We start from the raw sequence: 16,821 nt of genomic DNA, 5'->3' as shown, positions 1-16,821 counted from the left end.
TGGTCAAGTGCTGCAAATAAATACCTAGTTAAGCTGCAGCTGGCCCAGAACAGAGTGGCATGTTTATTTTATTTAACTAAGCAAGTCAGTTAAGAACAAATTGTTATTTACAATGATGGCCTACTGGGGAATAGTGGGTTAACTGCCTTGTTCAGGGGCAGAACAACAGAATGTTACCTTGTCAGCTCAGGGATTCAATCCAGCAACCTTTTGGTTACTGGCTCAACACTCTAGGCTACCTGAAGGCCTACACTGGCTGTGCGCTATCCTATGGGACTCTCAATCATGGCCGGTTGAGCTACAGCCTGGATTCAAACCAGGGTCTCTCTAGTGACACCTCTAGCACTGAGCTGTAGTGCCTTAGACTGCTGCACCACTTGGGAGCCCAATATTAAAACAGTTAATTCCCATACCAGGAGTCGAACCTGGGCCGCCTGGGTGAAAACCAGGAATCCTAACCGCTAGACCATATGGGAACCAATCATGTCTTGCTCTTCAGTATAATGAGAGGGCTAACAGAAATACTAATACAAAAAAAACATATTTAATCATATTCAGAGACAAATTTTTCAAGTCTGTTGATACATGGATAGTCAGGTTTCGCTAGCCTTATCAACTTGACAGTGTCCAGTCTATTGGTTAAGAGTTGAGGAGAGACTGACTGTGTCACTTCTTTTTATAAGAAACATGTGAAAACAGTCCCCAAATCCAGAACAAATTCAAGAAAGCGTACAGTGTTTTATTTATATATATATATATATATATATATCCATTATTGCATGGACCTCCCATCTCATATTGCTCAAATGAACAGCAAACCTAGTTTAAAAAAAACTGATAAAGCAACTCCTCTCCCCTATTTGGCCTATAAATTGTGTATGCGTTGATATATAGGCTTTGTGTGCCATTTTTAAATGTATGTAGTTCTGTCGTTGAGCTGTTCTTGTCTATTAATGTTCTGTATTATGCCATGTTTTATGTTGTGAGGACCCCAGGAAGAGTAGCAGCTGCTTTCGCAACAGGTTTTGGGATCCTAATGAAATATCAAAAGCTTAAGGCTGAAATGTTTGATGAGACCACATGGCAAATGGACATGGCTGTATTGGGCACGGCTCCACTAGGGGGCAAAGAGGGCTTAGCCCCCTAAGTTGAAACTTGTGTTGTAGTTTTAACTTTAAAAAATATATATCTTTAGGGTTTATACAACTTTGAATAAGTGGGATGTATATATGTGTGTGTGTGTGTGTGTATATACTAGTTTATAGGTAATGAATCATTATTTCTTATTACGGATTTACAAATGATCTGTAAACTATTTACAAAGGTATTCCCATTGTTATTTTCAGTACCTAAATGCATCTGAGTTAGGGATGGATCAACATTTATAGAATGGTTACCTGGAGGAAAATGGGGGAGGGTCATGCTTTTTAAATGTCAGTCAAGGGGAGGGTTTAGTATGTTTTAAATCTAGTCCAGCGGAGGGTCATGTAATTTGTAATTGATTACATTTCAATATTTCTCAGTGTTTTAGAATGAGTTTCTTATTAGGCTATATATCGATGTGTGCCTCATCTCTGATTCTCCACTGGGCGTGCAATATCAATTGCGCCTATAGGCTATTTAGTGTGGTCTCAATTCAATGATCCATAGCCTATAGGTTAGGAAGTGCATGCTCAGAGAAGCACAGAGCGAAGTTATATTTCTAAGATCCTGGGATGGTGTAAACACACTGCAATTTCTATTCTAATCCTAAACCCCGGCCTGTTTTGCTTTTACTGATCAAAAACGTGTTTGTATGCTGCTTAACCACTACGTTGGCAGTTTAAGAGTCAAAGGTTTCTTCCGAAAATAATTTATGATTAGGCCTAGTCCAAAAACCTCTCTTCTGTGAGGAATAGCCTATGTTCTGTTTAGTTTGAGGAGAGCACTTTTAATAGCTTGCTACTACTATAATTGAATTTATAAAATATGTTTCTTGCATATTATGTATTTATTAGAGTTATTGACCTCAAAATAAGCCAGATTTGAGTAACTTACATTGTGGTGCTGAACCTTGACGCAGCAGACCCAGCACAATCAGTCGGAAATGGACAACTCATGGTGCAAATTCGAGTAGGCACAATTAATTTCAATCACAATTAATTTCAATTTGAGTATTATAGAAATGGTCCTCTAGATTAAAGAAATGTGCTCAAACTTACTTTCAATTTCATAGCCATGGGAAATGACACATTTTTGACATGAAGCACATGTCAAAAACCACCAATGGTCAATACCAGCTCCGATAACCTTAGGTTTGTGTCTCAAATGGCACCCTATAGTGCACTACTTATGACCTCAATAACTAGCAGTAGCCTACCTGTTGTTATTCGAGGCATGAATACTATGTGTAGGGTGAATCTGCATGAATACTATGTGTAGGGTGAAGCTGCTCCTAGGCCTAGACGCTGATCTTGGATAATTTCCCCCCCAGACTAATGGCGAAGGTTAGGATTTGGGGAGGGGAAGCTGATCCTAGATCTGTACCTAGGGGGAAACTTCACCCCGGAGCTGAATAACATGGTAGAGGTAGAATATTTTTCAGTTGGAAATACAAATTGGATTGAACTTCAATATGAGCCATTTTGAAGGAGTGGGAAAATTGCCTTGCACGACACCTTATTGAATAAAAGGGTTGATTTGCTTAGCAATTTCACTGCAGCGAAGTGCTGGCTGTCTTTCTCCTTTGTGTGAGCAGAATGAACACCTCAAATAGCCTTTATGCAGAGGCTTACTTTTACTTGAATATGGAGCACAAATTATGTCTAGGCTGGACTTGTTGTTGTGCTCTCTCCCTTCTACCTCCTCTCTGGTATACACTCACTGATTCACACTTACCGATTCACACACGCGCGGGTACGTGCCCGTGCATGCACACACACGGCCATTTACTGGTGTACTGTGTTTAGAAGTTTTCTTGGGTATTTATTGAGGCAGAGTAGACAATATGATTTGGAAACTTTAATTTAACTTTCATCCTGAACATGTTCATAGCGACAACATATAAACAACACTGAAAGATTGTTGAGAAACATCACCATCATAGGATTAATTTCATCATTCACTCATCATTCCCCAGTCCTCCGAGAGCAGGTCCAGACCCGTCTTCACTGTGCACATGCAGGCAGCCTTGCTCAGAGTAGGGTGAAGTTGCCCCTAGACGCTGATCCGGACAATGGCGCCGGAGGGGATGGCTGCTGCTTTACGGGCTCCTAACCAAATGTTAGTTTTTTTCGTGTTGTTTGTAACTTATTTTTGAACTTGTAGATTTTGTAGATAATGTTGCTGCTACCATCTCTTATGATCGAAAATAACTTCTGGACCACAAAACAGCGATTACTCACCTCAAACTGGACAAAGATTTTTTTTCTTTAATGAGTCAGACGCGAAGGATATACTGCCTTCTCGGTAACAGGCCCAAATCCTAGTCATTTGCGTGAAGAAAAGACAGATAAAAAAGGGGTGGAGGTCGGGCTGCCTTCTGAGAATTCCACTACCATCCGTTCTATTGGCCAACGTGCAATCATTGGAAAACAAAATGGATGATATACGATCAATGGGACATTTAAAAACTGTAATATCTTATGTTTCTCTGAGTTGTTGCTGAACGACGACACAAATAATATAGAGCTGGCGGGATTTTCCATGCATCGGCAGGACAGAGAAGCAATGTCTGGTAAGACGAGGGGTGGGGATGTGTCTATTTGTCAATAACAGCTGGTGCGCGATGTCTAATATTACAGAAGTCTTGAGGTATTGCTTGCCTGAGGTAGAGTACCTTATGATAAGCTCTAGACCACACTATCTACCAAGAGAGTTCTCATTTATATTATTTGTAGCTGTCTATTTACCACCACAAACCGATGCTGGCACTAAGACTGCACTCAATGAGCTGTATAAGGCCATAAGCAAACAAGAAAATGCTTATCTAGAAGCGATGCGCCCAATGGCTGGGGACTTTAATTCAGGCAAACTTAAATCTGTTTTTACCTCATTTCTACCAACATGTCAAATGTGCAACAAGAGAGAAAAAAAACTCTAGACCACCTTTACTCCACACTCCATTTGGCAAATCTGACCATTTTATTTTCCTGATTCCTGCTTACAAGCAAAAACTAAGGCAGGAAGTACCAGTGACCTGCTCAATACAGAAGTGGTCAGATGACAGACTGGAATATGTTTTGGGATTCATCCAATGGCATTGAGGAGTATACCACCTCAGTCATCGGCTTCATAAATAAGTGCATTAATGATGTCGTCCCCACTGTGACCATACGTACATATCCCATCCAGAAGTCAAGGATTACAGGCAACATCCGCATTGAGCTAAAGGCTAGAGCTGCCGCTTTCAAGGAGCGGGACACTAATCCGGGCGCTTATAAGAAATCCCGCTACGCCCTCAGACGAACCATCAAACAGGCAAAGTGTCAATACAGGATTAAGATTGAATCCTACTACACCGGCTCTGATGCTCGTCGGATGTGGCAGGGCTTGAGAACTATTACGGACTACAAAGGGAAACCTAGCCGCGAGCTGCCCAGTGACACGAGCCTACCAGACGAGCTAAATGCTTTTTATGCTCACTTCGAGGCAAGCAACACTGAAGCATGCATGAGAGAACCAGCTGTTCTGGACGACTGTGTGATAATGCTCTCGGTAGCCGATGTGAGCAAGACCTTTAAACAGGCCAACATGCACAAAGCCGCGGGGCTAGACAGATTACCAGGATGTGCACTCAAAGCATGCGTGGACCAACTGGCAAGTGTCTTCACTGACATTTTCAACCTCTCTCTGACCGAGTCTGTAATGCCTACATGTTTCAAGCAGACGACCATAGTTCCTGTGCCCAAGGAAATGAAGGTAACCTGCCTAAATGATTACCGCCTGTAGCACTCATGTCTGTAGCCATGAAGTGGCCTTGAAAGGCTGGTCATGGCTCACATCAACAGCATCATCCTGGATACCCTAGACCCACTCCAATTCGCATACCGCCCCAAAAGATCCAGAGATGACGCAATCTCAATCACAGTCCACACCGCCCTTTCCCACCTGGACAAAAGGAACACCTATGTGAGATTGCTGTTCATTGACTACAGCTCAGCGTTCAGAGACCTGGCAGTGCGGTGCCATGACAATAATCTCTCCGTCAATGTGAGCAAGAAAGGAGCTGATCGTGGACTACAGGAAAAAGCGGGTGGAACAGGCCTCCATTAACATCGACGGGCTCTGTAGTGAAGCGGGTCGAGAGTTTCAAGTTCCTTGGTGTCCACATCACCAACGAATTATCATGGTCCAAACACACCAAGACAGTCGCGAAGAGGGCACGACAACACCTTTTCCCCCTCAGGACACTGAAAAGATTTGGCAATGTCCTCAGATCCTCAAAAAGTTCTACAGCTGCACCATCAAGAGCATCCTGACCGGTTGCATCAACGCCTGCTTTGGCAGCTGCTTGGCATCTGACCGTAAGGCGCAACAGAGGGTAGTGCGAACGGCCCAGTACATCACTGGGACCAAGCTTCCTGCCACACAGGACCTATATACTAGGCGGTGTCAGAGGAAAGCACAAAAAATGGTCAAAGACTCCAGTCACGGTACCGGGGCACCAAGTCTAGGACCAAAAGGCTTCTTAACAGCTTGTACCCCCAAGCCATAAGACTGGTGAACAATTAATCAAATGGCCACCCGGACTATTCACATTGACACCCCCCAATTTGTTTTTACACTGCTGCTACTCACTGTTTATTATCTACATTTACATTTTAGTCATTTAGCAGACACTCTTATCCAGAGCGACTTACAGTAGTGAATGCATACGTTTCATTTTTTTTTGTACTGGCCCCCCGTGGGAATCAAACCCACAACCCTGGCGTTGCACACACCATGCTGGCGTTGCAAACACCATGCTCTACCAACTGAGCCACAGGGAAGATCTATGCATAGTCACTTTACCCCTACCTACATGTACAAATTATCTCAACTAACCTGTACCCCCACACATTGACTCGGTACCAGTACCCCCTATATATAGCCTCATTATTGTTATATTATTGTGTTACTTTTTATAATTTTTACATTAGTTTATTTGGTAAATATTTTTTCTTTCTTGAACTGCATTGTTGGTTAAGGGCTTGTAAGTGAGCATTTCACAGTAAGGTCCTATTGTATTCGGCGCATGTGACAAATAAAGTTTGATAAAGTTTGATTTAGATCTTGGGTCAATTTTGTAGTATCTCCACTAATAGTTAAGGTTGGGATTGGGGGAAGGGAAGCTGATACTAGATCTGTACCTAGGGGAAACTTCACCCTGGAGCCGTATGTTTACAATCCTGTTTCTACGGCACAATTCATAGTTTTACACAGTTTTCCTTGCCTGGTCCCAGATTTGTTTGTGCTGTCTCGCCATGTCCTCAGGTCATTGCCACATAAAGGAATTGGCAATACAGCACAAACATATCTAGGACTAGGCTACAGTTTTCTCTCCTTTGCCTTGTAGAAATAAGATAGGGAAGAGCACTGGCCTGAAGGAAAGCCAGCTAACAGACATCTCTACCAGAGAAATGGTACAAATAAAGCCAGCTAACAGACATCTCTACCAGAGAAATGGTACAAATAAAGTTACGTACTTTGTCCCCTCACTCATATTCATTGACATAGAATATGAGTCAAATACTACTAGTGGTTTTCACCCCCGTAAAACTGATCAGTTGGATTGACCCCCACCCCCACACTAAATGGTCAAAAACAGATCAGTCCGCACAGTCATTTTAAGTGATTCAGAGGTTTTCAACCCCGCCCCGCCCCACACACACACACAAAACACCAATCAGTTTAATTGACCCAATCACACCCACAAGAAAAGGTCAAAGTGGTCCAGTCCACATGCAGTCATTTTAAGTGATCCAGACGTTCGAAAGGATATACGTACAGTCTCATCTTTCTCTGCTAATACACTACACTGCAAGCTTAATCCATGATGTGCTCCTTCAGAAAGGCAAGTAGCCTGGTCAGGGTTCTCCATTTTGTCTTCCAAGTCATTTGCGATTGCAGCCCGGATACGGAGGGGGAGGGGAGTAGCTGTCTGTCCTAGGTGGGGTGGGAGTGTAGGGAGGGGGGCGCATGGCCGAAGGGTACATCTCATAGTCATAGGTGTAGGGAGGTGGGGGTCCTGGAGAAAGAGGGAGAGACAGACAGACACAGAGAGAGAAAAGTGCATGTTTGTTAACAGTAGTTGCTGGATAAATAAAGATTATGCCAATACACACATACTACACACATACAACATACAAGTACAACAGACCCTGCTATGTCATTGTATCTGTTTTGATGGGGCTGTAGAAACCAGTGGAGATGACGGCTCATAGTAATGGCTGGAATGGAGTCAATCAGAGGAGGCTGGTGGGAGCAGCTACAGGAGGACAGGCTCATATCAAACACAGAAAAAAACACTAAATAAACATATGGAAAACACGTTTGACTCCGTTCCATTGATTCCATTCAAGCTATTACAATGAGCATGTCCTCCTATAGCTCCTCCCACCAGACTTTATTGAAGTCAATGGAATGGTATCAACCAATGGAAACCACATGTTCGATACCATTCCATTGTCTCCATTCCAGCCATTATTATGAGCTGTTCTCCCCTCAGCAGCCTCCACTGGTAGAAACGTTCTAGACTTCAGTATGTGTTGGTCATTGGTGGAGGAGCAATGTCCTCTATTGGTGGAATCATTGCACTGCAGGGAAATGGGTAAATTGGAGGCAGGGTAATTTTCTGTTCAGCCGGTTAGTGGAGGAGCAGTGGTTAAGGCCTGTATTCATAAAGAGTCTCAGAGTAGGAGTGATGAGCTAGGATCAGTTTGCCCTTTTAGACCATAATGAATAAGATGAGGACATACACACCAAGCAGTGTCTGAGGAAGGCCTGAAAAATACCAAAGACTCCAGCCACCTCTGTTCTCTCTTCTTCCGTCCGGCAGGCGGTACCAGAGTATCAGGTCTCGTACCAACAGGCTCCGAGACAGCTTATGAGACTTCTATACAGATAGACAATAGCTGCCCACCTCCACCAAGGACTATATGCACTGACTGTAGAGTACAAGTCAAAAGTTTGGACACACCTACTCATTCAAGGCCTTTTCTTTATTTTGACTATTTTCTACATTGTAGAACAATAGTGAAGACATCAAAACTATGAAATAACACATATGGAATCATGTAGTAACCAAAACAGTGTTAAATAAATCAAAATATATGTTAGATTCTTCAAAGTAGCCACTCTTTGCCTTGATGACAGCTTTGCACGCTCTTGGCATTCAGATCCCCAACCATTCAAATCGGGGACCCGAACCAGCGACCTCTCGGCCACCGGCTCAAGCTCCCAGACGCCAGGCCTCCAACCTTCCAAGATCCCCCCACAGTTCCCCTCAAGAGATTCCCCTCAACCATCCAAGAAACCCCCCACAAGTCCCCCTCGAAAAATCTCCCCCCACTCCCCACCCGCCACCATCCCCCTCCAACCCAACCAAAACCACCACCGACCGACCGACCCAATGCGCCAACAACCAACAAAAAAAACTAAAGAGAAAAAATACAAAAACAAAGGAAAACAACAACAGAAAACAACAACGCAAAAACAAAAGACATCAAAGACAACAAAAATCACGACAGCAAGGCCAAATATATGCGTTTCTGTGCAGGTGTGGCACTATTTACATTTGTGTATGTGTGTGTCCCGTGTGTGTGCACGTGTGTTTCAATGCAAGTTTCAATGCAAGTGTGTGTATGCATGTGTACGTGCATACAAGCGCACAATGTTCCTTTTTAATGTTATTTAAACATGCACTTGGATGCACTAATGACTCCATTCTATGTGCATCAAAATTACAATCTGTTTGTCTGTGCCTTTTGAAAGCCTGACACCGTAAGATCGTATTTTATAACTTAGCTGACGACGGGGCACACACTAATTGAATCAATGTTGTTTCCACGCCATTTCAATGAAAGTAAAGTAAATGTAAGATGCACATAAAATCAACAGTGTAATGTTTGGAAGCAGTCTCGTGTCAGGTGAACTGTTTTGTCCTCACATTTGGTCTGATAAATTCCCCATAATCTCCAAAGTGTTCTCTTTCAATTGCTACCATGCTCATGTATATGCTTTTTATAGTTATTCTTGTAAATATATATACATTTGTCCCTATCTATATCGGCCAATTTTCACAAGTGTAAGGGGTTAAAGGACCAGGGCAGTCAAAAATGTTATTTTCTTGTGTTTTATATATATGGAATAATACTGTGAAATTGTGAAAATTATGATAATGCCCATTTAGAGGAACATTTCTGGGATCTTTTATTTCAGCTCAAGAAACATGGGACTAACACTTTACATGTGTTAACATGGGACCAACACTTTACATGTGTTTATATTTTTGTTCAGTGTAGTTAAAAGACCAATAAGAAAGAGAGTTCCAAATCTCTCTGACAATAACAGATCGTTTTCAGTTTTCCTCTCCCCACCCAGACCAATTCCAGACAGTCCTAGCAAAATTCTTGCATAAGAAATTGCTCTTTTGCTAAGAAGCTAATTTTGTTTGTTTTTCGCCATTTGAATGGAAAACAATCACAGTAAGGTACTTAATCGTTACCCGGAAAGGATTTGATATTGAGATAAAAATGGCTGCATTGGACCTTTAAGCATTTCACTGTACTTGTGCATTTGACTAATACAACTTTAAACTATATGGACCCTGAGAGCTGACCTAGGATCAGTTTAGCATTTTAGATCATAATGAATAAGATTATATGGACAGGGGGGACCTGATCCTAGATCAGTCTTACCTGGGTAGCCCTGGGACACAGTGTTGATGTAGGAGGTGTTGAACACGTCCACCTGGGCCCCTCGCCCGTTCTTCACACACATGCACACACACAGGAAGAAGGCTGCCAGCGCTGCCATCAGAAACACCACACCAAACACGATGCCCGAGATCGCCGTGCCCCTAGAAAACGCACACACACACACACACACATGCATGCAAACACACAAACAAACACGTTTGTCACTTTGACTGAATGCTCCCCTTTTCATTCTAGTTCGTGGCTGCTGGTAAGTCATCTCATCCAATTAATCTTCTCACAAATCAATTCTGCATAGAATTTCAATTCACCTCCCTACCTCTTTAAAGAGTATCTTAAATAAATCCCACGGCCACCGCCTCCCCCAAAAAGGCTATTTTGTTGAAAACTACTTTGTTGAGGGAAAACGTGTTTTTTAAATTTTATTTACGGTAACCTTTATTTAACTAGGCAAGTCATTGTAAATTCCTACCAAAAGGAAAAAGACGTCCTGCGGGGATGGGGGCTGGGATAAAAAATAAAATAAAAAAACTATATCAAGCTCTAAACCTTCAGAGGTAGTAATCACACCTGTGGGGAGAGGGGCATTCTTCTTACAAATCCACATCACCTTTGTTTTGGAGGTGTTCAGAACAGGGTTAAAGTTAGAGAAAGCTTGTTGAACACTAAGAAAGCAAAATCTGGGGAAGGGCCAGCTGAGTATATTACTGTATCATCTGCATATAAATGGATGAGAGCGCTTCCTACTGCCTGAGCTATGTTGTTGATGTAAATTGAGAAGAGCGTGGTGCCTAGGAATGAGCCTTGGGGTACGCCCTTGGTGACAGGCAGTGGCTGAGACAGCAGATTTTGTGACTTTATACACTGCACTCTTTGAGAGAGGTAGTTAGCAAACCAAGCCAAAGACCCATCAGAGACACCAATATTCCTTAGCCGGCCCACAAGAATGGAATGGTCTACTGTATCAAAAGCTGACACATCCATAATCTGAGCGGGAAAAATATTGCATGCCAGAGAGAATACTATAGACATCAAGAAAGCCAGTCAGTAGATTATTGACAAGTTTTTCCAACACTTTTGATAAACAGGGTGTCACGTCCTGACCCTAGTAAGATGTAATTTTCTATTTTCTATAGTAGAGTAGGGCAGGGCGTGACAGGGGGTGTTTTGGGTTGTTCTATGTTTTCTATTTCTATGTTTAAGTTCTAGTTTGTCTATTTCTATGTTGGGATTGTTTGGGGTTGATCTCTAATTGGAGGCAACTGATCCTCATTGCCTCTGATTAGAGATCATATTTAAGTAGGGGTTTTTGTCATTGTTGTTTGTGGGTTATTATCTTTTGAGTAGTGTGTTTTCCTTTCTGCGTCACGGTTTGTTGTTTTTGTGTTTTCAAGTAATTTAAGTGTATTGCATTCAGTTTCACAGTTAATAAATATGTGGAACTACGAACACGCTGCATTTTGGTCCAATCCTTCAAACAGCCGTGACACAGGGCAAAATAGAAATAGGCCTATAACAGTTAGGATCAGCTTGATCTCCCCCTTTAAATAATGGACGAACCGTGGCTGCCTTCCAAGCAATGGGAACCTCCCCAGAAAGGAGAGACAGGCTTGGCGATAATAGGGGCAGCAACCTTAAAGAAGAAAGGTTCTAAACCATCTGACCCAGATGTTTTTTTGGGGTCAAGTTTCAGGAGCTCTTCTAGCACCTCGGACTCAGTGACTGCCTACAGGGAGAAACTTTGTAGGGGAAAAAGAGGGAGAAGCATTGGGGATAGTCGCATTAGAAGGGGTGGGAGATGAGGAAATGTTGGATGGGCAAGGAGGCATGGCTGAGTCAAATAGGAATCCTGACTTAATGAGGTGGTGATTAAAGAGCTCAGCCATGTGCTTCTTGTCAGTAACAACCACATCATCAACTTTAAGGGACATGGGCAGCTGTGAGGAGGAGGGTTTATTCTCCAGGTCTTTAACCGTTTTCCAGAACTTCTTGGGGTTAGACCCACAGAGAGAGAACTGCTCCTTAAAGTAACTCACTTTGGCCTTCCGGATAGCCTGAGTGCACGTATTTCTCATTTGCCTGAACGAGAGCCAGTCAGCCTGAGTATGCGTGTGCCGAGCCTTTCGCCAAATGCAATTCTTGAGGTGGAGTAACTCTGCAAGATCACTGTCGAACCTGTTTTTAATTCTCCTTTTCTTTATGGGGGCATGTTGTTAACAATACCACTGAAAATGTTTAAAAAAAACAGGTCCAAGCGTCTTCGACAGAGGGGATCAAGCTGATTCTATATCCTTTTACAGAGGCCAGTTCATTTATTTTATTTATTTTACCTTTATTTAACCAGGTAGCCAAGCTGAGAACAAGTTCTCATTTACAATTGTGACCTGGCCAAGATAAAGCAAAGCAGTTCGACACATACAACAACACAGAGTTACACATGGAGTAAAACAAACATACAGTCAATAATACAGTAGAAAAATAAGTCTATATACAAAGTGAGCAAATGAGGTGAGATAAGGGAGGTAAAGGCAAAAAAGGCCATGGTGGCAAAGTAAATACAATATAGCAAGTAAAACACTGGAATGGTAGATTTGTAGTGGAAGAAAGTGCAAAGTAGAAATAGAAATAATGGGGTGCAAAGGAGCTAAATAAATAAATACAGTAGGGGAGGAGGTAGTTGTTTAGGCTAAATTATAGATGGGCTATGTACAGGTGCAGTGATCTGTGAGCTGCTCTGACAGCTGGTGCTTAAAGCTAGTGAGGGAGATAAGTGTTTCCAGTTTCAGAGATGTTTGTAGTTCGTTCCAGTCATTGGCAGCAGAGAACTGGAAGGAGACGGCCAAAGGAGGAATTGGCTTTGGGGGTGACCAGAGAGATATACCTGCTGGAGCACGTGCCACAGGTGGGTGCTGCTATGGTGACCAGTGAGCTGAGATAAGGGGGGACTTTACCTAGCAAAGACTTGTAGATGACCTGGAGCCAGTGGGTTTGGCGACGAGTATGAAGCGAGGGCCAGCCAACGAGAGCGTACAGGTCGCAGTGGTGGGTAGTATATGGGGCTTTGGTGACAAAACGGATGGCACTGTGATAGACTGCATCCAGTTTATTGAGTAGGGTATTGGAGGCTATTTTGTAAATGACATCGCCAAAGTCGAGGATCGGTAGGATGGTCAGTTTTACGAGGGTATGTTTGGCAGCATGAGTGAAGGATGCTTTGTTGCGAAATAGGAAGCCAATTCTAGATTCTAGAAAAAAATAAAACATATAACGACTTCAGAGTCACTCGCCCCAACAGTGCATGTGTGCTGGAGGCGAGCAAAAGCTCGGGAGGGGGGGGGAGGATACCAGACAGGGGGAGACAGGCCAGGGCAAATGGTGAACAGATCGCCAGGTGGAATCCAAGCAGCAATGCAGTAAGATTGTGATATGTTGTTGTCTCACCTAGCTATCTTAAGATGAATGACCAAACATGTCTGTGGTGCAACCATGGAGATCTGCTCAAATATCTGATTATATGACTCAGACCTGTGTGTGTGTTAGTGTGTATGTGTGTACATGCACGTGTGCTTTTGTGTATGTATGTGGTCAAAATCCATTTAGAAGGCTGTGGAGAAGCTGTAGAATGAGATGAGATATCTCTCTTGAGACAAGGAACCATTATTCCTCCCCATTACCTTATGACAACCATGGCCTTGAAAGAGCTACATTATATGGCTAAATAAAATGAGTCCACATTCAATGGGCCTATTCAATAGCACTTTTTTGTGAAACCCCCACTTGTTCAGCATCAACTTTATGGTGTAAAAATTGTGAATTTGGGAGTTTTAACTGTGGCATTAATTCATGTTCCATGCTTACACAACAGTTTAATATCATTATTCTCTTCATTGGTGGACTGTAGCAGGTAGCATGTGTTATACTCCATAGGTGGACTGGTGAGGAGGACTGAGAAAGCGAGAGGCCAGCTGTCTTGAGCCAAATGACGAAGGTCAAATCTCTCAGAGGGGTCATGCACTGCATGTGGAAAGGGCAAGTGGTAGAGAAGTGATTGTGTGCGTGTGTGTAGTTGGTGAGTGTGTGTTTATAGACTGAGGGTGACTGAGTATGTGTGTATGTATAGAAGGTGACATTGTGTGTGAGCATATGTGTGTGTACTTACGAGAGGACATCTCCCATAAAGGCGTAGTAGGAGCAGCAGAAAGGGGGAGAGCCTTCACAGCAGTACTCCACACAGCCATCACACTGGGCCTCACTGTGACCTGCAGGAGAGATGCAATACATTATATGGAGACGCATACACACACACACACTCACACACCCTGCATCTAATATGCTGAGAGAAAGGTAGAGAGTGCTCTTTGGAATCAAGATTTCCAAAACCGTTTAAAGGCCAAAATCACAATGCTGTTTTCATATTACAGAAGGTTAAAAACACAATGGACAGCAGCTACGGCACATACACTTAAAACTTTGTCTTTTGCTTAATCGAACCTTTTCTAAATATGGAAATGTCACTAAGATCAAGACTTTTTAAAGAGTAACTTAAGAGTTTTTTTCCCCCACTAGAGTAAAACAACCATATTGCACTTAAACTCACAAAACAAGAACTAAGATATTTGATAAGTGGAAACATATAGTCCTTATAGAGGGTTTATGAAGGCTTCATTAAGCCTTAAACGGTGTTCATCCTGTAGGGTGGCACCTAAACACAAACACGACACATCAAAAAGGGTGATAATAAGAGGAGCTGTGTGACAACAGGGCGATGTGAATGGAGATCATACATGACATTTCAGAAACTATTTGCTTTATGTGAAAGCGTATACTTTTAGTCAACTGCACTATTCACTAACTTCATCTCTGTGTTCTTTCTCTCTGCACTAGTCTGAACCTGCAGATACCTCTCTCTCAACAAAGCTTTTCCCTTTGTATACCCTGTAAGCCTTGGTTGGGTGTGTGTGTGTGTGTGTGTGTGTGTGTGTGTGTGTGTGTGTGTGTGTGTGTGTGTAAAAAAAGGCACTTCTCTTTTCTCACTTGAACTGACTTTTCTGATAAATACTTTGTTGATTGTGACCTGCTGTCTCTCCTAGCTACAGTATCGTAAGATGAATGCACTCACTGTTAAGTTGCTCTGGATAAGAACATCTGCTAAATGACTTAAATGTAATCTAAAAATGTGTAAACCTGTGTGTCTATCTGAGCACGACAAAGATGAAGCACTGAAGGTTACAGGCACTCTGAGGCTTTGGAGATCTGGGGCCGGATTCACAAAACCTTCTTAAGAAGAAATTTCTTACGTTTTTTCGTAAGTAATGTTTTGTGAATCCGGCCCCTGGTTGTGAGAGTCCTTCAGTGGAGACACATGGATACGTGACAACTTGAAATTAATGGGATGGCTTAGGGAGAGTGGTCTCAAAATGCGAAAGCACTTGAAATAAAGGACATTTGGAAACACTACTTGTGGTATTTGAACACACACGGTCTGTCTAAAGGTTGTATGTCCTATATCTCAGTGTTTGCCCTCCTCAACCCTCACATAATTTAACCCAGACACAGCCCTGCAGTTTCTCAACCTTCAAGCATACTGCCACAAATTACTGGTGTGTTCAAGGATTTTCATCTTCATTCCTGCTTTATTCTCACTTTGTTCAAAAGCTGGTGTATTTTCAACGCATCCCTTACAAACTGATTGATGGCCGATTGTATTTTCCAACCCTGAAAAGGCTGTGTGGGCCTATAATAGTAGCCTTGACCATGGGGCTCTGGTCAAAAGTAGTGCACTGTGTAGGGAATAGGGCGCCATTTGGGCTGCAAACACATTTCTCCCTGTGAAGGGTGGAGTGTAACTACTTTGATGTGCATGTCATCCAACGATGGGAGTCTATATGGGTGGTCTATCTTGAGGTCTATCTCCTTACCTCCAGGTCCTGTCGCTTTTTACGCTGGGGACAATGGCAGTATAGTTCTGCGACTAACGCCGAGCAGGGCTTGTACCCCCCACATACACACAAGCTCGCACACACTTTTGTCTTCTAAGTATATCGCTTCAGAGTTTTGATGTAAGGATTTATGCAAATTGTTGGGTTACATTTACGAGATCAATTGAGCCTTTTTCATTGTAGAAGTGGCGATACATACAGTAAGCTACAGTAGTTTTATTTACCCATGGACTGTTTTACCATTGAGTAAATTAACGGTAGTAGGTCTGATGATCCGCTACTTTAAAGCACGGATTTTAGCGATATTGCTACCGTTCGTTTACGTTGTGAAACCTTCCATGCAGTTCACATTCACAATTAGCCGAATAAAAAAGTAAACCATTGTTAAAGGAACACTTCTGCTGATAATAAAACATTTGCGCACGTTGAAGACGACACAAGCATCCTAGAGAACCAGGGACAAATGAACGAACTCTTACCGGTAAAAAGACAAAGTAGGAGAGAGTCCCGTAGGAATTTCCACCCCGCTGCCTCCGTTCTTTCCATATCGACTGATAGCATAGGCCTACTTTTTCTAAATGTTGCTCACAGTTATTCTCAAACGATAACGTCCGCGTTTTCCATCGATATGCGCCTACAAAGGAGACTATGGGATATAGTCGCTCGCCGAAACATCGCTGATATGCGCAATTAAATTGAGTTCTCTAAAAAGTTCCATCGAAGAGAGCCATGAATGGATCTTTGCTCCAGTCATAAAAATGCTCAAATCAGAATGAAAAGTCTCATTCCGTTTCTTCTTCCACGTGTTCCCGTATCTCTAATAGTGTTTCCTTCACTCTTTCCTCGCTGTTTTCTTCTGTTCCCTTTTCCCCTGGAGTGGGTCCTAGCGCTTCCCCTCCCCCGCAGCAGCTATTTTCTCAAATGACTCTGTTGACTGGGTGGGAAAAGGGATGGAAGTACCTCAGTAACATTCGCATCTCTCCGGC

At 42.7% G+C, this 16,821-nt stretch overlaps 1 protein-coding gene and 1 non-coding gene across 2 annotated transcripts; both read right to left on the bottom strand.

The window, feature by feature from the left end:
- Positions 1-404: 404 nt before the first annotated feature.
- trnae-uuc (transfer RNA glutamic acid (anticodon UUC)) lies at positions 405-476 on the bottom strand. Its single transcript has one exon. It is a non-coding gene; the product is annotated as a tRNA-Glu (tRNA).
- A 5,636-nt stretch (positions 477-6,112) lies between these two features.
- Positions 6,113-16,821, bottom strand: cyyr1 (cysteine/tyrosine-rich 1). The gene is made up of 4 exons (XM_014151322.2): positions 16,315-16,821; positions 14,056-14,155; positions 9,879-10,039; positions 6,113-7,207 (listed from the first exon to the last, which is right to left on the bottom strand). Exons 1-4 carry the CDS (start codon positions 16,394-16,396, stop codon positions 7,074-7,076), a joined length of 477 nt encoding a protein of 158 aa, XP_014006797.1. The 5' UTR covers positions 16,397-16,821; the 3' UTR covers positions 6,113-7,073.

This window comes from Salmo salar, chromosome ssa17, assembly GCF_905237065.1.
Source record: "Salmo salar chromosome ssa17, Ssal_v3.1, whole genome shotgun sequence".
In the NCBI taxonomy this organism is placed as follows: Eukaryota; Metazoa; Chordata; class Actinopteri; order Salmoniformes; family Salmonidae; genus Salmo; species Salmo salar.
This window is presented reverse-complemented; position numbering and strand designations above follow the sequence as displayed.

Coding starts and splice junctions, on each gene's coding strand:
- cyyr1 (XM_014151322.2), bottom strand. CDS start 16,396: ATGCTATCAGTCGATATGGAAAGAACGGAGGCAGCGGGGTGGAAATTC. Junction 10,040..14,055: donor TTTATGGGAGATGTCCTCTC/GTAAGTACACAC, acceptor TGCGTTTTCTAG/GGGCACGGCGATCTCGGGCA. Junction 7,208..9,878: donor TGTGTCCCAGGGCTACCCAG/GTAAGACTGATC, acceptor CTCTTTCTCCAG/GACCCCCACCTCCCTACACC.